The sequence below is a fragment of the Muscardinus avellanarius genome, assembly GCF_963383645.1.
Source record: "Muscardinus avellanarius genome assembly, chromosome: 11".
Taxonomy (NCBI): Eukaryota; Metazoa; Chordata; class Mammalia; order Rodentia; family Gliridae; genus Muscardinus; species Muscardinus avellanarius.
The window spans coordinates 93,049,746-93,074,175 of record NC_137797.1 but is presented as its reverse complement, the minus strand read 5'-3'; the positions used below and the strand labels follow the sequence as shown (position 1 = coordinate 93,074,175).

Sequence of the window (24,430 nt, the reverse complement as noted above, 5' to 3'; positions counted from 1 at the left end):
CTGTGTCTCAGGGGAAAGCAAAGTCCAGACTCTTCCCCATCCAGGTTTGGAGTTGAATGCTTTACCCTTCCTCCCCCTCCCGCCCCCCCACCTTATTCTTATTAGCCAAGAGACTCTTATTAGCCAAGAGACTCAGCAGTGTCCCAGCTCAGCTCCACCGACCCTGGCCAGGCCTCCCTGACCCCCCCAATCCTGTTCTTAGCCAGGACAAGAGCAGAGAGCTGAGAGCTGGGTGTGGGGGGAAGATGCTGGGGCAGGGAGAGTCCCGGGGCCACTGGCCGAGGAGCAGTTCTACTCAGGACCCGTGTCCTCTTTCCAGGCTGCTGCTGGGTCAGGGCTGCTAAGCGATGTCCAGGTTAGGCGTGGCAGGGCAGAGCAGCTGGGGCGGGGAGCTTGCAAATATGAGCAAGGATTTTCTCTGAGCCCAGATTTTCCACTGAGCCCATGAAAGCCCCACATATTATGTGTAAGGTGTGAGTCACCCCCCAGCCCCGCAGGGGGCAGGGCCGGAAGCTAGGAGGTGGAGCTCTGTGATTCTGGGAGGGAACCGGGCCTCCCGGGTCCGGAAGAAGAGAGTGCAGAGTTCAGAGAGGAGCCCGAGAGGGAGGGACGCACGCTCTCCCCTGCCACCGGCCCCCGCGGCCACGCGGGGGCTGGAGGCCGCTCTCCCACGAATAAAGATATCCGTAAGACCGATTATAGATCTCGGCGTGTCTCTATGCGACTGGGGGACACTTACGCTCATTCAATCTTACATTTGGTGTCGAAACTCGTATCGGACTTATGGGACCTGGCTTGAATCTGCGCTTACTGGACTCAGACTTTTCATCCCTTCTCTATGCGCCCGCCCGCCCGGCCCGCGGACTTCTGCAAAAAGCTGAAAAAAGGTACGCGGCGCCGCCTCCGCTGGGATGGGCTGCGGTGCCCGCCCGCCCGCGACACGCCGCGGCTTGAGCCGCTTCTGCTGGAATGGGCTGCACCGTGGCGGCCCGAGCTGCGCCCCGCCCGGCCCGAGCCGCGTCCCGGCGACCCGCTGCGCCACGCGCCGGCACAAGACCACTCCTGGGCGGGCCTCTGCCGTCCCGCCCCAGCCCCGAGCCGCTCGCGGCCTGGATGGGCTGTGCGGCGGCCCGAGCCGTGCCCCGGCTGCGCTCCAGTCTGAGCCGCGCCGCGTGAGCATGCCTGCGGCCCCGAGCCGCCAGCCGCCCGCCCGCGCGGCGTCCGCGGACCCCGCCGGACTGTGCCACTTGGTGCGCCTTGGCTTTCTCTGCGCCTGGCATTGCTTAGAGCCGCCGCCGCTGCGCGCCGCTGTGCGCCTTGGCTTTCTATGCACCTGGTGTGCTTAGACCCACCCGCCCCTGCCTGCCAGATGGCGCAGGCCCCTGCGCCCGCTCTCTGCTGGTCTCCCGCGCTCCTGCCGATTCCTTCACCCTATACCCGCCCACCCCCGCTGCCCGGACCCGGCCATTCCGGTAAGCACCCACATGGGATCACTTTTGGGGGGAGGCCGCAAGCTTTGGCCCACCATCTTGGGCCCACGTGTAATCACTGGGGATCCGCCATCTTTCTTTAACCCCTCCCACCTCATGGCCTCGCTGGAGGTCTGCTATCTTTCTTTAACCCCTCCCACCTCATGGCCTCGCTGGAGGTCCGCCATCTTTCTTTAACCCCTCCCACCTCATGGCCTCACTGGAGACCTCAAATCCCTCCCACTTTCCACTCCTAACCAATCCTAGGAGTCGGCGGCCATTTAAAAAAAAAAAACTTTTCGCAGCCATCTTCAGGCCAGATCTCCACAGCAGCCTCTCTCAGCGGTAAGCTTCCTCTTAAGGAAATAAGTGGGTTCTGCCTAACTCGGAGGATTCTGACTGACTGACTGACTGCTATTAAACCCGGTATACCGGTATCCTCCAGTTCTCCGATCGTCCAGGACGATTGCGAGGTGTGTAAAAGAGAAAAGAGACGTCTTCTCTCTGGCACTCCTACTCTGTACCGAACTAGGCAGGGCCCTGGGACGCTGGAGTTTCCTGCCTTTGTTCTCGCCCACTTACAACTCATGGGGGGAAGTCAGCCATCTAAGATTGAGATTGATTCTCAATCCCCGCTGGGCCGTGTATTATCTAATCTGCAGGCTCTTGGATTCTCAGGGGAACTGTCCCCAGAGAGACTTGTTTCTCTTTGTACTAAGATCTGGCCAACATATGATTTAACCAATGATAATCGATGGCCTGCCATGGGCACGCTAGACCCTAGGACGCTGATGGCTCTCAGTAAATTTTTCACGTGGTCAACAAAATGGTGTGACCTCGAGTATGTACAGCCCTTCTGGCGGCTGCATTTTCTGTTTTCTCCCTCTACCGGCTCTAGTGCTGCCCAGGGCATGCTGGCTGGAGTATCCCGTCAGCCACAGCCGCCATCTTGGACACCATGTGGCAACTCACAGGCGCCACCTGGTGGCCCTTCTGGGTCACAGGCTTACAATTCTGCGAACCCACAGCCGGGGTCTGACCCAGCTGGGTTACAAGCCCCATCTTCCTCTCTCCTGGCCCCACTTCGGGAAGTGGCTGGGGCTGAAGGGATGGTCCGGGTCCATGTTCCTTTTTCCCTTCCTGACCTCACTCAACTGGAAAAGAGACTGGGATCCTTTTCTACCAATCCTTCTGCTTTTATCAAGGAATTCCAACATATTGTGCAGGCATATGATTTAACTTGGCGGGATTTGCATGTCATTCTAACCTCTTCTCTAAATCCAGACGAACGTGATCGGATCCTGAAGGCAGCCAGAGAGAGGGCTGACCAGACTCCAGGGCTTCCTATCGGTGCAGCTGCAGTTCCATCTGAGGAGCCCCACTGAAATTATAATGTAAAGGAGGAAGGGCAGCTTTCCGGGTGGCAAGCGCCACCCAGGAGAGGACGACAGTAAAGACAACCACCTCCAGGAGTCTGTTTCAGGTGTGGAGTATATGGCCATTGGGAAGGTGAGTGTCCTTTAAAAAGCGGTGGACCTCAGGTACCTCACTACAGGGGGTCTACCCTTCTGGACAAGGACCCGCCGCTGGCCCTATTTGGTATGACCAAGGACTGACAGCTCCTGGAATCCCTCATCCTCCTTCCTCCATCTTCCTTGCTGGCCCAGGGTAACTGCAGGTACAGGATAAGCCAGTTTCCTCTTTGGTGGCCTGCTCAATCTTTCAGGCCTTAGTCTCCTTCTCAAATCTCGGTTCAGGGTGATGACGGCAGGGACAAATCCTCTTACATGGTGTTGGGACCCACTAAACTTTGTTTCTCTCGACATAACTCTCTTTGATGTTTATATTTTAGCAGGTCCACTTGTTTACATACTATGGTGCTCTCCCTCCTTGGATGCCAAATTGCCTAAGTATTAAACTTCCAAAATGGGTAACTGATGCTCCTAATGCAGTAACAGGTGTTTGACCAGACAAATCCATACTCACTCAATGCTGAAAAAGAATGGTGTGGGGTCTGCTTCGGGAGTTGCTGCTATTAATAACTCTGGTCTAATGAAAAACTGCTAAAGGGGCGGTAGACGTTCTCCTCAGGAAAATGTTGCTATTTAAGTTAGTAGATCTAGTGACTGCCTTGCATCAAAAAGGGCTTCTGCCCAGCCGGGGTTCCGCTCTCACAATTTTCTTTTTCTTTAATAGCACCTTGCCTGTTAGTCTCCTCAAAGCAAACCAGTCACCAAGCTCTCCAGGGTAACCTCCAACTCTCGCTGCGACCACAGCCACCTGCTCCCTTCCAGCGGCTCAGATCCTGGTTTCTCCCGACCTGGGGCCTTTGACTGGGGCCCTTGACTGACGGCGCCCCTTCTCAGCTTGAAGCCACTAGATGAGCAAAAACTCCGTCCTTCTGCACCCCTTAGTCAAAGCCCTTCTGCACCCCTTAGTCAAAGAGGTCGGAATGTAAGGTGTGAGTCACCCCCCAGCCCCGCAGGGGGCAGGGCCGGAAGCTAGGAGGTGGAGCTCTGTGATTCTGGGAGGGAACCGGGCCTCCCGGGTCCGGAAGAAGAGAGTGCAGAGTTCAGAGAGGAGCCCGAGAGGGAGGGACGCACGCTCTCCCCTGCCACCGGCCCCCGCGGCCACGCGGGGGCTGGAGGCCGCTCTCCCACGAATAAAGATATCCGTAAGACCGATTATAGATCTCGGCGTGTCTCTATGTGACTGGGGGACACACGCTCATTCAATCTTACATTATGAGCATCTAGAACTTGGCAAGGGTAACCCTGCTGAGGAGCAGAGAGTCCAGGGAAGGGAGGGATGCTTTGGGGTGCTTCCAGAGGTCCAGGGGAGAGGAGCCCGCACTGGGCAGGGCTGTGACCTCCCAGAGGGCTGGAGCTCGTGTCTCCTGTGTGTACCCACCTCCTGGCCTGCTGTCCAAGGCCCTGCAAACACATAGCAGGGTAGGACATGGAGGGCTGTCCCCAGGCCTTTCCTGACTCCAGCCAAGTCGGCATGGGGGACCACAGGCCAGCTGCTCCAAGAGCCCACTTGGACCCCAGGTGGGGCTTGGCTCTCTCCAGTGTTCCAGGGATCTATGCACCACTTTCAAGCAACCTCCACCCCCATCTGCAATGGCAGGAGATGGGAGAAGGTACTGGGTTCAAATCATGGCCTGTTCAGTCCAAGTTTTGGCCACATTGCTTCCAAGGCTCATGTCTTTTAGTCTCTGAAATTGGGATGGTAATGGTGCCCTCCGTGGAGACTGGGGCTGTGTCTTCTGCATCGCTGTGTCCCCAGGCCCAGCACAGGGCCCAGGACAGAGGAGTAATGCAATGCCATTCTCCAAAACGTAGTGAAACCAAATGGAGAGGACCTGCCTTCCCATCGTCCTCTGCAGGCTGGAGAGGACCCTGCCTTCCCATCGTCCTCTGCAGGCTGGAGAGGACCCTGCTTTCCCCATCGCCCTCTGCAGGCTGGAGAGGACCCTGCTTTCCCCATTGTCCTCTGCAGGCTGGAGAGGACCCTGCCTTCCCATCGCCCTCTGCAGGCTGGAGAGGACCCTGCCTTCCCCACTGCCCTCTGCAGACTGGCCTGCACCAGCCAGCCTGTCCACCCACCTGCCAGCGTGAGTCTCAACTTTGGGGTAAGAAGGAGCCTAGAGATGCTCTCGGTTCACACGGAGGGAACTGAGGCTCAGAGAGAGAAATGTAGCCACCTCTCGCTGCAGAGGTGCCGCGGTGGGGCTGGACCCTGAAGGCTGGGGTGGGAGAGCTGCTGGAAGGGGCCGGCTCTCCAGGAGAGCCTGCAGGGCCTGCATGTGCTGAGCATGCTCAGGGGCCCGGCGGGGCTTGGCCAGCACAGAGAGCCAGCTGCCATTTGGACAGCCAGGAGGGCCTGGTCAGCAGCTATGCTGGGGAACAGGACACAAACTCCCTGGAGGGCTTGAATGCATTTGGAAGTCACACCTGGGCCCTCTACCTCCTCACCACGGCCTCTCCTCAGGAGTCCCCCAAGGGGCCTGCCCCCTAGGCTGAGCCCAAAGATCGCCCTGAGGGGAGGCACGGGGTCCAGGGCAGAAGAAGCAGAGGACAATGGGCCCGTGAGGGAAGGCCTCCTGTGGGGAAATGAATTGGGGGAGGGGTTGTTCAGGAACAAGGGAGCTGGGGGACAGCTTCATTCACTCATTCTTTCACTTCACTCATTCATTCATACATTCTGTTTGGCAATTCCTATGCTCCAGGGATCACACTGGCCGCAGAATAATGGCGGGGAAGAGCAGGACAGTACTTAGTGCGCGGCTCCGGGGCCTCTCGCTCACCATGTGGACTGCAAGGTGAGCGGCGTCCACAGAAGCGCTTGGTGCCTAAGTGCTCAACTTGGCGATGGCCCTGGGGATGACATGGCCCTTGTCCTTCTGAGAGGGACAACTCCCAGTCAACAGAGTGGACTGTGGGCTCTGGGCAGGAGTACGTGCCAGACGCCTGAGGCCTCTGGGTAAGTGGAGACCACCAGGCGAAGCAGGACTGGGGAGTGGGCCAGGGAGGAAATGAAATATTCGAAGGCCCCAAGGCAAATGGACACAGGGAATGTGTCGGGGCGGGGCCGGGCCCCCACCTGGGATGGGCCTGTGGCGGGGGAGCTGGGAGAAGCCTTTGTACTGCCCACAGTGGGAGCCATTGAGGTTTTCACGTAGGGCACAGCGCCATTAGAGGCGCACTTGGGAGGCCTGACCTGGCCTCCGGTGCGGCTTGGGGTGCCCTCAGTGGGGCTTGGGGTACCCTCAGTGGGGATATGTGGGAGAGGCGGCGTCTAGACCAGCTGACAGAGGAGGCTGGCAGGGGGTGGCCACAGAGGCAGTGATTTCCTGGGGCCCCTTCAGTCCGGCGATTACAGGATTCCATAGAACAGAGGGCTGCGGGGCCGGGCATACCAAATCCGAGATCACAAGGAGACAAGCCTGCCGGGCCCTGGCCCCAGGCCTCGCGCCGTCCCGGGCCCCCTTCAGCAGATCCCTTTCCTTTTCATCACAAGGATCTTCTTTGTGGGGGCACTGTGCTCGGAGCTGGGTATAATGATGAATGAGCTACACGCCCTGCTTTCCAGGAGGACTGGACGGGAGCACCTGGGTGCATGAGCCCTCGGGGAAGAGGCCCCCAATGCAGCCTTGGGGGGCAGAGAAAGTTGCCAGAGAGGAAGTCCTAAAGCAAGAAGACCAAGTGCAGTGCTGAGGGTAGGCAAAGAGAATAGCATGAAACGCCCCCAAAGAGATATATATGAGGCAGCTAAGGCCCAGAGAAGATAAGCGGCTGGCCCAAGGTCACACAGCACATTGGCAGGGAGAGGAATGGACTTTGGTCTCTTGTAGATAGGTGCTGTGTTTTCAGTGACCTTGCTCTGGCCCCCTCAATCCCTTTCTGCCCTCTTCCCCACCCACAGCCTGTGCTTGGTCTAGAAAGCTATACAACCAGGGCAGGTAGGCTATTTCTGAAGGCTGGACTGACATGGCAAGAGGGTCTGCCTAGCCCCCTCTACCAGTCCTCACCTTTGCCAACCCAGGCCTACCCGCCTGACATTCCACACGTTGGAATTGTACCTTCTATAAAACCCTAATGGTGCCGGGCGTGGTGGCGCACGCTTGTAATCCCCACACTTGGGAGGCTGAGACAGGAGGATCGCACAGTTTCGAAGCCAGCCTCAGCTACTTAGTGAGGCTCTCAGCAATTTAGTGAGACCCTGTTTCCAAATAAAAGTATAAAAATAGGTCTGGGAGTATAGCCTAGAGCTAGAAGGCCTCTGGGTTCCATCCCCAGTACCACCAAAAAAAAAAAAAAAACAAACAAAAACCCGCTAATGGTGACTCCTTCACCCTTCTTCATATTCCACTCAGTCAAAAATCAGCTAATTCTCTTGCCCAAGCCAATATTCAAATTTTCTTTGGTGTTATGGATTAGCTACTCCTTTTTTTGTCCATGTGTGGTGCTGGGAATGGAACCCAGGGGCTTTTCTACCTCCGGGCTATACTCCCGGGCCTCTTTTATATTTTATTTGGAAACAGGGTCTCACTAAGTTGCTGAGAGCCTTACTGAGCAGCTGAGGCTGGCTTCGAACCTGCGCGATCCTCCTGTCTCAGCCTCCCAAGCGCGGGGATTACAAGCGTGCGCCACTATGCCCAGCTAGCTACTCCTTAAATAGAACTGTAATCTCTTTGGGGGACAGGAAGGGGGCATGTCTTTTTTTCTTCTTGGTACCCCTGCCCCCTTGTTGCTTTGCGTATCGTAGTTATTAAAACACAAGCCTCAATCGGGCATAGTGGTGTGCGCCTGGATCTCAGTACTGGGAAGCTGACAGGAGAGGATCACAGGTGCAAGGTCAACCCTAGCACTGAGCGTGGCTTTTCCTCCTCTGCCGTGCCCTAAAGCCCTGCCACTGAGCGCTTTCTGCCTTGGAGCCGGCCAGCCTTGGACCAAAACCTCCGAACCCTCCAAAACTGCAAGCCAAGAAGCCTTCCAAGTTGAGTGTTTTGGTCACAGCATCTGAAAAGCTAACGGTTCCACCCTAGAACCACGCCTGGGATCCGGACACTCCCTGAGCAGTCACCGCCGGCCAGCTGCCCGCCGGGGGCTGCGCTCACTGCAGCCACAGCTGCTTTGCTGGCTGGCCAGGCTGCCACCACGCACTTACACTCAGCTGGAACCCTGAGGCTTTTCCCCCTGGAACAAGTCTGTCCCCTAACACTAGTGATGCGGACATCTCCACGCTACAAGCAGAACTGTCGGTTTCTTCCTCTTTCATTTGACTCTCTTCATGTAAACCATCTTTCTGTCCGGATCAGATTTTCTTAGCTCTTGGATTCTATCACCAAGGCACTAGCTGTCCTCCTTCAGATTTCTGCACAGGAGAGCATGGTAACTGTAACTTTTACACCTCTCAGCACCACGTCAAAATGGTTGAACTGGGCAGGACCAAGGACAGTGCCCCCACTTGCTGCCCCTGGAATCGGCATTGATTAAAAAAAAATCAATGCTTTTTCTTTTTTGTGAGTTCTGCTTAATAACAACACATCTGACTATATTGTCACCTAATCCACATATTCCTATCTTATCCACATATGTGTCATGGGTAATTTTGTCAAAATACTTTACTGAAAGACAGATGCATTATCTGTAGCTGGGCCTGTTCCAGGATAATAGCTTGGCATCAGCGCCCAAAGAAAGAAAGGAGATTAGATTGGCTTCACTGAGTCCCAGAGACTTACTTCCCTGCTCAGCGCCTTTCCTGAGATTTACCTTGTCCCTCGATTAAAGGATGGTTCTTTAGAACCTACGCATTCTCGAGCCAGAGGGGATCTTGGCTGTGATTCAAGGTGTAATTCCCAATTTTGCTGATGAGGAAACCAAGACCCAGGGTGCTTAATTGGCATCCCAAAGCCACAGGTGAACTACAGGAACAAGGTTTAGATCCATCCCTCTGTCTCCCAGTTGAAAACGATTTCTGGATAGCATCCCACAATCTCAGCTTCCTCTAAGCATGTGCATACACACCCCTGTAGGCCTTCCTTTGGGTCCACTAAAACATCCTGTGGCACTATCTGGTTTTTAGGTTCCATGGCATATCTGCCCCCTTTCTCTTCCTGCTTCACCAAATGTCAGATAAAGGCTTTGAATTCCTCTATGGGGAAGCTGTTTTCCAACAGGAGAGCTCCAGATTCCCCAAGCTGGCTTGAGTCAGGGAATCCTCAGACTCCCTAGAAAAGGCCACGGTCTTTGCACCTGTGTGTACCAGGGAGTTGGGCTTGCTCGTGGGCGGGCATGTGAGCTGGGCTACCTCTTTTAAGCAAAGCGGAGACAGGGTCTCTCCTGGGGGGACAGTGGGCTATTGCCTAAGGGGTCTGTGGGGCAGTTCAGGCTCCACAATGTTGTGAAAGGGCAGGGCCCCCACACACTCTGCGTAAGCACGGGGCAGTCGGAGGGTAGGAGTCCTGCCGGGTCAAGGCCCTTGGGGGAGCTGGGCAGTGGCCTGTAGCTCATTCCCTGAGGAACTGGACTCTGGGGAGGGGCAATTAGGGAGGTCAATTTGGAATAACATGGCGAGAGAGGTGTGTGCCTGCAGGTGTGCCCAGATGTGAGATCCCTGGTGCCCTGGACAGCCCCCAAAGGCAGGGCCCCTTCACCACCCTCCCCGTCCCCCCACCAGGAGGCCCTGGGTACCTGTTTATTCTTTAGGTCAAGGGAGAGTTCGTACTCGGAGGCAGCAGGGGCGTGGGAGCAGAGCGCTGTTGCCAGGGCAGGCTGCTGCCGGCTGGGGGAGGCCATGCGTTGGGGGCCAGCCCTGGGGCAGGCGCCCCCCGCCCCTGGCTGCTCCTCCTCCTCCTGCAGCTCCTGGGCTTGAGCCTTCGGGGCATGGGCACTGGGTCTGCCGGCTGCCACCGCCACCGCTGCCACCACGGAGTCCTCCATGCCCCCACCGGCCTGGGCGCAGGAGCCATCACTGTGAACAGAAGGCAACGGAGCTCGTTGGGGGGCGGCACATGTGGCCTCACCTCTGATGGGACTGGTGGGGGCTACAGCAGGGGAGAGCCCCAGGCCAGGGGGGAACCTGAACTCGGGAGGGTCTCCCAGAGGGTGGGAGGAGCTGTGGTCACGCTGGTGGCCCTCTGCTGAGACGCAGGAGCAGGTGGTTAGGAGTGACTCTGGGTTTGAATGTGGATTCTGCCTCTTAGCCGCCTGGGACCCTGAGCAGCTGACTTAGCTTCACTACACCTCTGACTCCCATTTAGAAGATGGGTATAATCATAATACCTACCTCATGAGGATTTGGGAAAGGCGTAGGTCAAAGTTCTTTTTTTTTTTTTTTTTTTTTTTGGTGGTACTGGGGTTCCTGGAAGCCCTTCTACCTCCGGGCTACACTCCCAGACCTATTTTTATACTTTTTATTTGGAAACAGGGTCTCTTAAGCCAGCGCGGCTGGCTTCGAACCTGCACAATCCTCCTGTCTCCGCCTCCCAAGCGCGGGGATTACAAGCGTGCACTACAACGCCCGGCGGTCAAAGTTCTTAAAACTGGTTCATGGCCACGGGTGCATGTAAGTGGTGATTGAGAGGAAGCTGAATTACAGGGACTCAGCTACATCTTGAGCCCCAAATGAGTCTGGGGGAGAGAGGATACTTAATGGACTGGCTTGGGCATAAGCCCCTCCAGGATGGGGGGCTGGGCCTGAGGAAGAGGGCTCTTGCCCTGCTTGGTTTAGAAAGGCATCTCCTCTCCCCTGGGCCCTCCTCTGCACCCACAGAGCCACCAGCAGCCTGAGCACCTTCTTCCTACCCTATAGGAACAACTTGCTGGCACCTGCAGGGGCCGCCATACTCCAGCCTGCCCTGCGGAGTTTGTCCTCTTGGTGCTTCCCCCCTCCCCCCGCCCCGCAGAGTCCAAGTTCTACCCTCCCTCAAGGTTCAGTGCTAAGCCACCTCCTCCAGGAGGCCTTCCCTAGCGACTGTCCCCTAGAACGCTCTGTCGGAACTGTCCTTCCAGAGTCCCTGTCTGTTTCACAGAGGGAAAACAGCACTGCGGTTAACAGCCTGGGCTCAAATCCAAGCCTTACCATGGGGTGGCGCGGGGCGGGTCGCTGTGCCTCTGAGCCTTGGTTTCTTCTGTATACGGGATGCACTAGCCCATTGGGATCCTACCCAATGGGCTGTTCGTATATGTAAGATATTTGGCGCTGAATATGCATTTAATCAATACCCTCTTATTCTTATTCCCTCGTCAATCCTTCCTGAATTTTATTCAGTTCCCACTTCCCCACTGGGTGCTGGGCAAAGGATGCGTCCTGCATCAATACTGTTGATGAGAGAATGAAAGAAAACCCCAGGCCCTGGGACAGAGCAGACTGTGACAGCAGTCAGGACTGAAGGGGCTCAGGGTTGCGTGGCCAGCCTTCCGGCCTCCCCTCTTTCACAGGCGGAGCAGGGGCCCGGGGGCGGCATGGGCAGCCCTGCTACAGGAGAGCTGGACAAACTCAGTACTTATTTCTCCCAAGGCTTTGCCTCCGTTGCTCCAAATCAGACCTGAAGAAGGAGCTCTTTCTGTTTCCACGTGACCTTGGAGCGCACTGAGGTATTTGTTCCTCCTGGGGGTGAAGAACCCTTTCCCTCTCCGTCTGTCCTCCTAGCACGGTGCCCCCCCCACAGAGGTGTGGGAGAGCTGGTGGGCCACCTGGGCAGCAGGAACCCCTCACTGCTGCTGCCTAGATCTTTGCTCCCCATTTCTTCTGTAGCCACCGGTCAGGCTGCATGTTTGCATGTGGCTCTGGGTATCTTTGATTTGTTTTGGTTTCAATTTTTCACTAGCATCCCCCAGAGTTCTCTTGAAATGCTAACTTCAACTCCTCTTGCGATAGCATATGCCCTTTCTCCTCTCGGAGCACATGGAAATAGCCCTTCATCACGGGACAGCTTGCATCCAGGCCTGGAGGACGCATCCAGCCTCCCCTGCCTCCTCTCCAGCCTGTCTTTGGCCTGGACACCCAAGCTGATGGCAACAGAGGTTGGTGGACACATACCCTTGGCCTTCCTGTCCCTTAGGTGACACATCTGCGAGGCACAGTCTATCCTCTCCCAAAAGTGCCCCCCAGGAGATGGAGCCCCAGTTGCCCAAAGCAGTGGCTAGATCATTCATGAAGCTTGCGTAGGCTCTCTACTCTCCCGAGTCTCATTTTCCTACTTCCCTAAAAGCACATGTGGGGTCACCTTGTCCCAAGTAAACTACTTGCATAAAAACAACCCAAATTTGACAAACAGCCTTTGGCACGGGTGTCCGTCTGTGGGCTGCCCCTTGGGGTCTAACGAAGGCTCCAGGGTTTTCTCTCTTGAGTTCACCTGTGGGTCCTGGAAGCCAGGCTCTGCACCAGCTCCCACACACACATATACACATGCACACTCATGCTTACGCATGTACACTTTCTGCACACACCCCGCTTCTCAGTGGCTCTGGCTTTGGGCATTGTGCGTCCTCCTCTTGGATCAGTTTCCTCACCTGTCACTTGAGGGGAGCTTGCTCACCTCTAAGACTCTTCCAGCTTGCACATTCTAGGAGTCTGGATTGCAGCACAGAGGCCAGCCAGGCGAGGCTCAGCAGCCCCATGCTCCAGGCTCCCTGGCTGGTAGAATCACTCCACCTGTGCCCACCTTCACCACGCCTCCCAGGCGTATGGCAGCCAAGTGTTTAAAGGGGATCGTGTCCTTGCCTACCTTCCCTATAGGATGCAGGACGGAAGGTGGCCGTGGTACCCCTGGATGGCACTCACCAATATGGCCAATTCCCAGGTTACATAGTGGAGGGCAGAGGACATGGGCTTTGGTGTCAGGAAAGGGTTAGGAGTCCGGCTCCATGCTCTCTAGGTGACCTTGATCGATTTATCTATCCTGTGTGGCTTTATCGCTTCATCTGCAAAATGGTTATCCTAGTGAGTACTTTGGGAGGTTGCTGTGGGAAACAGAAAGGATGTATAGATGCTGATACAGTGGGTGCCTGGCCCACAGCAGTCCTTAATAAATGGTGGTAATGGTAATGGCGGTGGTTTGTTTTCTGAGCTAGAGGCCTATGACACCAAGCCCCAGAGGAATCCCCAGGAACATAATATGGAGAATTCCTAAGTGGAGAGGGTTCTCAACCTTTGGCCCTCACAAACCTGAAACAGCTAAGAGAGCTGTGTGCTCAGAGCCTCTGCATCAGCAGATGCCTTCAGCCTGTTTTCCTCTCTGTACCCCGTGTATACAGACAGACTGAGCAAAGACGTTGGAATCTTCATCCTAGGCCAACACAGAAGAGCACACCATCTATTTCAACTTAGGCATCATCTTCTTCAACCCACAGCCCACTGCTCTGGCACCCAAGAACATCACTCCTTCGCAGGACGGGCTGTGTCTCTTCCACGTCCAGAAGTTGCTGGGCTGAACCCACGTGGGTGCAGCTGTCGTTCCTAGTGAGTCAGATTTCATTCATTCATTCATTCATTCATTCATTCATACAGACTTCTTGTAAGGCCTTCCCCTGATCTCCTGCAAGGGATCCTGGTGACCTTAGCTCTCTTGGGCTTACATTCAGCCAACAAACAAATTCCTTGAGTGGCAAAAGAGTAGCCTGGAGAAATAGGGTCATGGCTGGCACGTGAGTGGTGGTGGCTATAAGGTCACTCCCTGGGTTGGGTGCCCATTTGAGAGGGCAAACAAATAGAACGTGAGTGGCATCAAACTGAGGGGATTCTTAGCTTTGGTTATGTCCATGAGACATTAAGCTGATCCACGTCCAGGGGCCTGGGCCATTGATGGAGGTCAGCCCGTCCATGAGAACACAGGATTCAAGTATGGGAAGTAAAAGTCTTTGAGAAACTGGGAAACAGAAGCTGCTCAGAGGAACACCATTTGTTCCCAAGAGCAGAAGGACCTGTTGTGGAACTGAACATCGCAGGAGAAGAGGGTCGCTCAGGTGGGAAGCTGGCTGGTGCTTAGAGGGACACGAGGCACTTGCTGTGCGTGCCTGGTCCTGGTCCTGTAAGATTCCTCTGGGCTTCCAGTGACCACTCCGTCCACCTGTCATCTCCCACATCAGAGCTGACTCTCTCAAATGCAGGTGCTTCAATGCTGATCTGCTCAAAACCCACCAGTGACTCCCCAGGACTGGTGGGTAAAGTTCACTCGCAACCTTACCCCATCTCCCTTTCCAGCCCCATCTCCACCAAGTGAACTGTCCACTCTGTCTACACTGTCCCCAAGTTGGCCACACCCTCTCCCACCATCATGCCTCTCCCGGGATTCCTTCTGCCTGGAATGCTTTCTCTCCATGCCCCAACCCTCTGCCCATGCTTTTCTCTGCCTTGTCAACTCTCAAGACTCACTTGCTGCCCCCGGGAAGAGTCAGAACCCCCCTCTTACATGCTCCAATAATTCTTGGCACTTGCTTCTCTTTCAGCAACAACCACTTTGTGACCTAATTATTCATTGATGTGTCTCTTTTCTCCACCAGACTATGCCACGTGCATCTTTTAATCACAGGTGCTTATCACAGTGGGTTGACTCATAAGATGTGTTTAATAAATGTTTAATGAATAGCTGGCTGGCTGGCTGGCTGGCTGGCTGGTTGGCTGGCTGGCTGGTTGGCTGTATGAATGTGTGGGTGGATGGGTGGATTGACAGATGGATGAATGTGTGGCTGGATGAATAGATAGATGGATAAACAGATGGATAATGGATGGATGGACAGACATATGAATAGATGGGCAGGTGACTGGGTGGCTGGATGAATGGACAAATGGATAGATAGATGGATGGACCAACAGATGGGTGGGTGGATGGATGGATGGATGGATGGATAAGTGGATGGATGGATAAGTGGATGGATGAATAGGTGAGTAGATGGCAGAGATACTGAGGTGGACTTGATGATGTACCAGTCAGAGCCCCCTTCAAGGAAAGACTTCTTGCTCAACTGCTGGGAGCAATTTGAGACCATCTTTAACTATCAGCCCAATCAGGGATTGTCTCAGCTATGGACAGCTACCTGACTAAAGGTCACATCTTTTCCAGGGCTATTTACATCCAATGACCAATTCCAACTGGAATATTCAGACAGCTATTCTGATCCAACAAAGGGCACATTTGATAAGTCCTTCTCGATCCAGAGCTCATGTGATTGGCCAAGGCTGCTCTTGGGTATTTATAGTTGGTCTTTGCCTCATGTCGTGTACCTCCCTGTCCCCTCCATGGAGGCCGATCCCAAGCGCATACCTAGTAAAATGTCAACACACTAAGCTCAGAGTCTGATTTCCAGAGAACCCAATCCACAGTGAACACCCAGCCTTTCTTCCTTCTTCCTTTCTCTGATAGTTGGGATTACCCTGGTCTCCCTGCTCCCAGACCTATAGAACTTTTCTAGGTTCCAGATAGTTTGTGTAAAAGTTCATGCTCTCTTTCTAAAAAAAAAATGCACATTCTTTTACACATGACAAATATTACCTTCACATCGGGGGCTGTACAGACTCCAGGGAGCCTAGGCTAAGAACACTATTATGGAGCAATAATCATGGGGCACTTTCCCTATGCTGAGCACTGTGCCCAGGACTACCAGCAGCTCTGGTTATACAGAGGAAGTACCTGGGCACCAAACACCAGTGAGCTTCACAGAGACTGGTCATCACCATCCTCATTCAAAGGTAAGAAAGCTTGAGGCCCCTGGGTCTGCAACTCGGGTGACCTTGAGAGAGATACTCAGCTTTGCTGCGCCCTAGTTTTCTCATCTGCAAAATAGGGGTGCAAATACCTCCTTTCTAGGAGAGTGATGAAGATGAAGGACCTCATAAACTTTCTACAGAGGGAGAGGGGAAAGCACACTGGCAATACCCACCAGCACTTGCACCACACAGCTCCTTCCTGGGAGCTGACTAAGGGCACTGAGCATCCCCTCCGGACTCCTGGCCGCCCATGTTGCCAGGAGCAACTGAGGAGCGCTGTGTGCAACCCAGAAGGAGGCCTGGAGGATCTGCTTGAGAAGGGAGGAGGAAATATAGGCTCCTTCATCTCCCGTGAGAAGTGGCACAGGCGGGAGCCCTTGGCACAAAGTCAGGAGAAGGGAAGGAGGTGGCTGGTGGTGGTGGCAGGCAGTTCATGGAAGAGCCAGGTTGAGGGGCTGTGTCCTCATCTCTGCAGTCTCGGGCTGAGAGGCTTTGCCTGAGGGCCTGACTGAGGACACCAGATTGTCCCACACCCTGCCAGTTCTCAAGGCTTTTCTGAGACACAGAAATGAAGGATTTTCCAGACAAAAGCTAAGAATGTGCCTCACATCCTCTCAAGATTGTGTGTGTGTGTGTGTGTGTGTGTGTGTGTGCGCGCGCGCATGCACGCGCACGTGTGCATGTGTGCACACTCTGGGGATTGAACCAGGGGCATTCTACCTCTGAGCTACACCTCCAGCCCTATTTTTTTATTGTTTATTTTGGAACAAGGTCTTGCTAAGTTACCACACAATGGCCTTGAACCTGTGATCCTCCTGTCTCAGCTTCCCAAATACTGGGATTGCAGGCTTGTGCCACCATGCCCGGCTCCCTCAAGACATCTCTAACCATCTTTAACTTGCACTAAAATGCTTCTAGTGCTTCTTCTCTGACTCAAGAAGGTGAATGAAGGTGCCAAGCCCAGGAAGACAAGCACCCTTGGGAGGCCCGGATGTTGAGGTGAATAGGGGATGGTGTTAGCAACAGAACAAGAATCAAAGAACAGCCTGGAAAACCCGGCCCCCGGTGGAAAGAGCCCTGAGCGGAGAGTCAGACGGAATCCCTCCGCTGCCTTCTGTGTTCCCTACAACCTTGATAAGCCTCTGGGTCACTAGAGTGGGCAGTTTGACAGATGCTTTGACGTGGAAGGACGGGGAGGCCCAGCTCCTCGACTTCCCAGTGCCCTTTGCTGCTCCCAGGGCCACACTGCCCATGCCTGCTAATGGATACCAGCCAGCTGGCCTCCCCGTCTTCCTTGGTCACTTAATCCAAGCCAGCCCCTTCCCCGGCCCGGGGATCCTTGGTCGCCCTCATCACGCTGTAAGTTAGGGCTCAGAATAGAAACCCCTGAAGGAGGGCAGATGTGGCTTCCGAGGCCTGCCACTTCCAGAGGCTGGCCTCACTTCACTGGCTGTGACAGCCGTGTCTCCCGCCCAGGCCCCCAGGGCCCTGAAAGGGTAAGTTATTTTCTCTCCTTTTGGCTCCTTGGAGATACCAGCCTGTGGGCTCATAGCTGTCCCAGAAGGTGCCAGCGGGTCTGGTTTTTCTCTAAGGGTTTCCTGTCAAAGGAATCACAGACATTCTCTGAGTTCAAGCCTTCTCTTAACCCATAATACCTAATGGGGTTTCTGCTAACCATCGTAAGGTGGCAAATTTGCCCCCCCACTGCACACATCCCACAGTGAAAGCCAGCACCTGGTGCAGCAGGACCAAAGAGCTGAGGAGGGGGGTGTCCACCTGGAAGCTTCCTCAGGAGGGGGGTGTCCATCTGGAAGCTTCCTCAGGAGGGGGGTGTCCACCTGGAAGCTTCCTCAGGAGGGGGGTGTCCATCTGGAAGCTTCCTCAGGAGGGGGGTGTCCATCTGGAAGCTTCCTCAGGAGGGGGGTGTCCATCTGGAAGCTTCCTCAGAATGGGGGTGTCCATCTGGAAGCTTCCTCAGGAAGGGGGGTGTCCACCTGGAAGCTTCCTCAGGACGGGGGTGTCCATCTGGAAGCTTCCTCAGGACGGGGGTGTCCATCTGGAAGCTTCCTCAGGACGGGGGTGTCCATCTGGAAGCTTCCTCAGGAGAGGGGTGTTCATCTGGAAGCTTCCTCAGGAGGGGGGTGTCCATCTGGAAGCTTCCTCAGGTCTCCTCAGAACATGTCTCCCTCAAGGCTCCAAGTTGGGCCATCTCATTGGCCCTGGAATCTGGATATTTCTGAGCTCTTTATGTTCTCATAAATAGGTTTGGATCTGGTAGCAAAATCAAGCTCTAAGAATCCCCTCCCCGCCTCTCCCCAGTACACAACACGGCTTTAGACATACATGTTTCTCTGAAGGCCTGGCAGGCCTGTGCATGGGGAGCCTTGTGAATCTCCTATTTTCTCATTTGTTAAGGTAGGACGGGAGAAATAAATAAGCAGAAAGGATACAAACAGAGAAGGGAAGAGGGACTGTAGTTTTAAGTTTAAAAATTCCCCATTTGCCCTCCCCTTCACTCTGAAGGCCTGTTTTCCTCCCATCCAGAGTTCTTAAAAGGTCCAGTAAACCTTAGAGTACTTTTAAGCCCCGTGCATATATATTTATTAACTTACAGAATGTATTTTTTATTTTTATTAATATTTTTAATTTTTTTGCAATGCTGGAGATGAAACCCAGGGGCATTCTACCTCTGAGCTACACCCTCAGCCCTATTTTTTTATTCTTTATTTTGAAACAGGGTCTCACTGAGTTGCAGAGGACCTCACTAAGTAGCTGAGGCTGACCTCGAACTGCAGTCCTACTGTCTCAGCCTCCCGAATGCTGGGATTACAAGCATTACATTCCTAACTCCCTGGCCTTAAAAGGGGGGTCCAGAAGCTTCCTTGAAGGCACACCGAAATTCTCTCTCAACTGGTTTGGACATTTAAGATTTTCAGCCTGGGAAGGCTCTGGCTCAGTGGTAGAGCACTTGCCTAGCATGCACGAGGCCCTGGTTTCCATCCTAGCACTGAAAAGAAAAGAAAAGAAAAAGAAAAAGAAAGAAAGAAAGAAAGAAAGAAAGAAAAGAAATAAAGAAAGAAAGAACTTACAACCTAAAGAATGCTAGTTTTTACTTAATTTTTCTTGTAATGAACTATTTTATATATGCAACATATATGTGAGCCATGAAGAAAATCATTCATGTGTAGCCAGTATGAGAAATAGCACATTAGAAGACTAATGCTCCGGTATATCTACTTCCCTCCTACGAAGAATCCAAGTCCTGATTCACATTCCTTGTTCCCCAGATTTACCATATGGCCAAATTTCCTCTCTCTCTCTCTCTCTCTCTCTCTCTCTCTCTCTCTCTCTCTCTCTCTCTCTCTCTCTCTCTCCCTTCCTCCCTCTCCCTCTCCCTCTCCCTCTCTCTCTCTCTCTCTCTCTCTCTCTCTCTCTCTCTCTCTCTCTCTCTCTCTCTCTCCCAGCACCAGTACTATTTTTTTTTATTATTTGAAACAGGGTCTTGCTAAATGGCTGAGGCTGGCCGTGAACTTGTGATCATCGGTCTCAGCCTCCCAAGTAGTGATTACAGGTGTGCACCAATGCTCTGTGCTTCTTCTTTGTCTGAATGTCACCACTGGGGTCTGCTGCTCAGGAACACCAAGTCAGCACAGCGTGCCTCATGGAGCAGCTTTGGAACAATCTATGGGGATCTTCAGATCCCAAGGACTTGGGCAGGGCCTTCAGGAGGAATGACCCTGGCCCTTGGGGCTGGCTGGCAGGTCTGGGAAGCTGGCAAGCTCTGTCAGCAGTCGGCTGTGCCTCACAGTCTAGAACTCGAAAACCTTTTAAGAAAAGAAAATGGAATTGCTCAAGCCGGGCGTGGTGGCGCGCGCTTGTAATCCCCGTGCTTGGGAGGCTGAGACAGGAGGATCATGCAGGTTCGAAGCCAGCCTTAGCTGGCTTAAGAGACACTGTCTCCAAATAAAATATAAAATAGGTCTGGGAGTGTAGCCCAGAGGTAGAGGGCCCCTGGGTTCCATCCCTAGTACCACCAAAAAAAAAAAAAAAAAAAAAAAAGAAAATGGAATTGCTCCTATAGAACGAGTCCTTGCCGCTCTCTCCTGGATCTGTAACCACCTCCACAGGGACATTGGTGCCAAACAGGAGCAGCTCACAGAAATTCTAGGGGATCTCGGGAGAGCTGCAGGGTAGGTCGGTGGCAGCCTGAGCCAGGCCCCGGGTGTGAGTACCTTGGGGGCACCTGAGGCCAGCAGTGTCAGCCAACTGGCATTGGGGGTGGCATGGCAGCATTCCCAATCGCAGACACTGCCCGGGCCTGATGCTGGCTCACCGTGTACCGCCGCGCAGCCCGCTGCCTTGCCGTCCTCTCCGTGGGAGGAGCTGTCCTGAAGGTGAAGGGAATTATGCACAGAAAATGCACAGTAAGCCTTGTGTGGGTAGCAACTCTCCTTTTTTTTTATCTTCTTTTCTTTTTTTTTTTTAGGATTTCCAATATTTTATTTTGTCAAATAAGAAAATAACAAGGAAAAGCTCCATTCATTGCTTCCCCTACTATTGTAAAAAAGAATCTGACCGGTAGGAAAGTCATGATTTCAGGATGAAGAACAGTCTCTAACTTGAGCTAATCATCTTTGTATGTTCTCGGTGTCTTGGGGTTGGAGACATCTTGGATTTTTCCTTTTGTATGGTGAAATTTCTAAAGGTCTGAGTTAGAGATGATGCCCAGGGAAGCTCACTGGGAGGTAAGTAGGGCTGGAGACAGACAACAGAGTAACACGCGTGAGGTTTAGACCCAGACAGACCACCCTTGGTTAGAACCCCGCCACTGGCTAGCTGAGTGACATTCGGCTAGTTCCTTAACCTCTGAGCCTGATTCCCCAAGCATAAAGTGGGGGTGCCGACTACCTGATTTTTCTGGAAGAATTAATGAAATAAAGCACAAGGTGCCCGGGGCACTCATTTGATGCTCAGGAGACCTGTCATGGCCCCTAGTTCTGGGTTCATGAGCTGATTGCTCCCTGGAGAGCAGGGACCTTGCCTCTCCCTGTGGCCCCCTGCAATCCCCCTATACACTGCCTCTGCTCCAGGCAGGGCATGCGGCCATGCCCAGGTACTCTGTGCTCCCTCAGCAATAAAGGCCCTTCATTCCAGCTGCCCCTGCTCCAACCCAGGACAGCCCTACCTTACTTCAGCACGGTGGACGTTTCTTTGGTCCTGAGCTTTTCCCAGGCTCAGTTTCCCCATGCACCAGGGGAAAGGTCTCTGATGGCCTGGAGTGTCTAAGGACGCCAGGCATGTGCTTACTGAAAAGTCTTATAACCCAAGAGAATTGCCAGCAGGCCATCACCTAGTTACTCTGGAGCCATCTCTGTAGGAAGATACCTCTGAGATCCCAGCCTGCGGAGGCACCCGTGGGGCAGGGCAGGGGGCAGTGCCAGGGCCTGGACCTTCCCTGCCAAAGTTACACTTCTCCTGTCAGGTGAGCAGGCAGACAAACCAACGCTGGCAAGAACACTTTCCTGATCTAACGCCTATTCCTAATCCCATCTCTGCCTCTGCCACCAGATCCTTGTCTGGGTGGTGTGGTGTCTAGGAAGCTCCCTGTGCTGTGATCCCACTTGACTGGTAGTGACCAGGGCAGTGGCTGCTTTGAGCAGTGGATGCTTTGATCTCCACCCCAGATTGTTGGCTTTTCAGTTCCGAGAGCCTCCCGCGCGCGCCTCTCCTCTCTCTCTCTCTCTCTCTCTCTCTCTCTCTCTCTCTCTCTCTCTCTCTCTCTCTCCCCCCCCCCTCCACCTTGCCAACACCCCACAGGTCAGGGAGGGAGGTGGGCTATTTCCTGGGGCCTTGGCGGAGGGAGGGGAGGTAGACATTCCAATAACCCAGTCTCTTCTCAAGATGCTGAGAAAGAGGGACACCCAGAGGGGTCAGCTATGAGTGGGCTGTGTATTATGAGCAAATTACTTTGCTCCTTACAAAAGTTTTCTTTTAGCCTGGTACGGTAGCACATGCTTGTAATCCCAGTACTTGGGAGACTGAGACAGGAGCATCGCAGGTTTGCGGCCAGCCTCAGCTGCTTAGTGAGAACCTGTTTCAAAATAAAGAATAAAGCCGGGCGTGGTGGCGCACACTTGTAATCCCCGCGCTTGGGAGGCAGAGACAGGAGGATCGCGGTTCCAAATAAAAATGTAAAAATAGGTCTGGGAGTGTAGCCTGGAGGTAGAAGGGCTTCCAGGAACCCCAGTACCACCAAAAAAAAAAATAAAAAAAAAAAATAATAATAATAATAATAATAAAGAAATAAAATAAAGAAATAAAGAAATAAGGAAATAAAGAAATAAAAAATGAAAGAAAGAAAGAAAGAAAGAAAGAAAGAAAGAAAGAAAGAAAGAAAGAAAGAAAAATAGGGCTGGGGGTATAGCTCGGAGGTAGAATGCCCTTGGGCTCAGTTCCCAGTACTGAAAAAAAAAAAAAAAAAAAAAAGCTTCGTTTTGTAGTCGGGTATGGTGACACATGCCTGTAATCCTGGTATTTATTTATGAGGCTGAGAAAGGAAGTTTGCAGGTTTGAGGACAGCCTCCGCAATGCCAGAGACTCTCAGCAACCTAGTGAGAGGCCTTGTTTCAAAAACAAGTATAAAAATTTAAAAAGGGCTGAAGGTATAGCGTGGAGGTAGAATGCTCCTGGGTTCAATCCTCAGTAACACCAAAACAAAAAACAAAAACCAAAAAACAAAACCTTTTTCTGTTATGAAAGTAGCGTTTTAATAGTAAGTAAAATACAGAAAGAAACTCCTGTCAAGAAGCTGTGAAATACATCCCTTTCTTCGCACCCCACATGGTGCCAGCCTGGCTGCCCAGCAGCCCCTCAGTTCTTCCATCCAATTCAGCCCTTGTCTTGCTTTATGAACTCGCCTGGTCTCCGTGCATGGGCCCCGGGTATAGACCCAGGCCAAGCATCTTTATGGAGAATCACTGCTAGAGGGGTCCTGGGGATTAGATTGTGTATCCCAGCAAGTCATATTGGGGAAACTCTGGCCTAGGGAAGGAGAGTGCGCTGTCTATGTCTATGTCTGGTCAGGGAGCCCCAGTTCTACTCCGGCATCAACACAGCGGGCAAGGCGCTTCAGGCAGGGTGCCCTGACTCTCTTCTACTCCCGGTGCCTTTAAACCAATTTCTCTTTCCTTCCCCTGGAGACCCCAACAGGCTAGTCATCTTTCACCGAGCTATCTATCCTGTTTATTTTTTTAATGATAACTAAATAAATTTCTAGAATCCTCTTTTTTTTTTAAAGTCATCCCAAGGTCTCTCAAAGGTGGCAAAGTCTTTTAAGAATGCCTAATCAGATTAACTCACTCTCACTATAGGTATGCCCTCCCCCTTTTCCCCTCTTGATTTAATGAAACAAATTTTTTATACTTTTAAGTTTTATTGTCATGCATCTGATACACTTGTGAAAATTATAAATTATTTTTTGTGGTCAGGTTATTGGTTAAAAGACAAAGGAATGGGTAAAGAGGGTCTTTGAAAAAAGAAAGCAAAACCACAGGAAACCATAGGGTTAGAAAAATTTCTGGGCCTGCAAAAAGAGGTTACTTTTCTTGGGAATGAAAAAAGAATATTCTAGAGATTACATAAGAAGACTTCAGTAGGACAAAACTACATTAGTATCAATAGAACAGAGAAAGCTAGATAGTCCTCATGGTATCTTTCTGTATTTTCTTTTTTCAGTACTTGGGACTGAACCTTCCAAGCTATACCTCCCAGTCCCGCTCCCCGTTATGTTTACTTTCTTTTTTTGAAAGAGGGTCTTACTGGGTTGCCGACAGTCTCCCACATACCAGGAATACAGGCCAGCACTACCACGCTGGGCTAAGTATCTTTCACTTTGTTGTTCTGGAAGCATGATCTTTGGTTATGTTTATTTTCTTTAAATAAAGCCTGGAATTGTTTCGTTTTCCTTATTAGAAGTGCTCCCCGGTCGGTCGTTTCTCTCTTCAGCCTGGTTGGCCCGATGCATGTGCCTGATGCTGCCTGGAGTCTGGGAACGGCTTCCTGGGGCAGGCGGAGGGGCAGGAAGGGAGTCCCACACTACTGACACCCACCCTGTTGCCATCTGACTGGGGTGGCTAGAGGCCGGAAGGGACAGACGCTTAGTTCAAATCCTAGCTCAGCTCTTACCCTGGGACAACATTCATCGTCTCTGAGTCTCTGTTTCCCTGTCTGTAAAGTGGGAATAATAAATAATACTTCACGAGCCTCTGCTGAGGGTTAAATTGGGTGATATTTGTATAGCACAGAGCAGGTGCTGAAAACATGATCACTAGTATTCACTTTCTGTCTCTCATGGTAGGAGATTCAAATAGAAAGAGACAGAATCTCATCTTCTCCAATCATGCTGCAAAAGTTGCCTGTTTAACATGCTGCAGCCCCCAGCACAGACAGGTAAAGTCTCCTAAGTACCCTCGGGTGACAGCCTGGGTGCCAAGAAGAGGGCAGTCTTGTAAAGAGGCTCTAGGCCCGGCAACAACAATTACTCAAGGCATTTGGCCTGGGCAGATAGATAGTCACCTTTAAACACGAGTCTCACATCTAGCTGAGGACAGCCTCCCGAACAAGTCCCAAATCATGACAGGATACAACTGTTCTAACACAGGCTAGGTGTTCCTCATCTTAAACACCGAAATCCATAATGTCCCCAAATTTAAAACTATTTGGGTACTGACAGGATGCCGCAAGTGGAG

General features: G+C 52.8%; 1 protein-coding gene across 1 annotated transcript in view; it reads right to left on the bottom strand.

Annotated features, from left to right (window-relative positions):
• Nucleotides 1-24,430, bottom strand: part of IQSEC3 (IQ motif and Sec7 domain ArfGEF 3) — a gene marked incomplete at both ends in the record, with an annotated part of 113,425 nt that overhangs the window by 44,257 nt on the left and 44,738 nt on the right. The window contains one exon of the mRNA XM_080706089.1: nt 9,668-9,947. Coding sequence (XP_080562215.1) covers nt 9,668-9,947 — 280 coding nt within the window. The remainder of the gene's footprint in view (nt 1-9,667; nt 9,948-24,430) is intronic.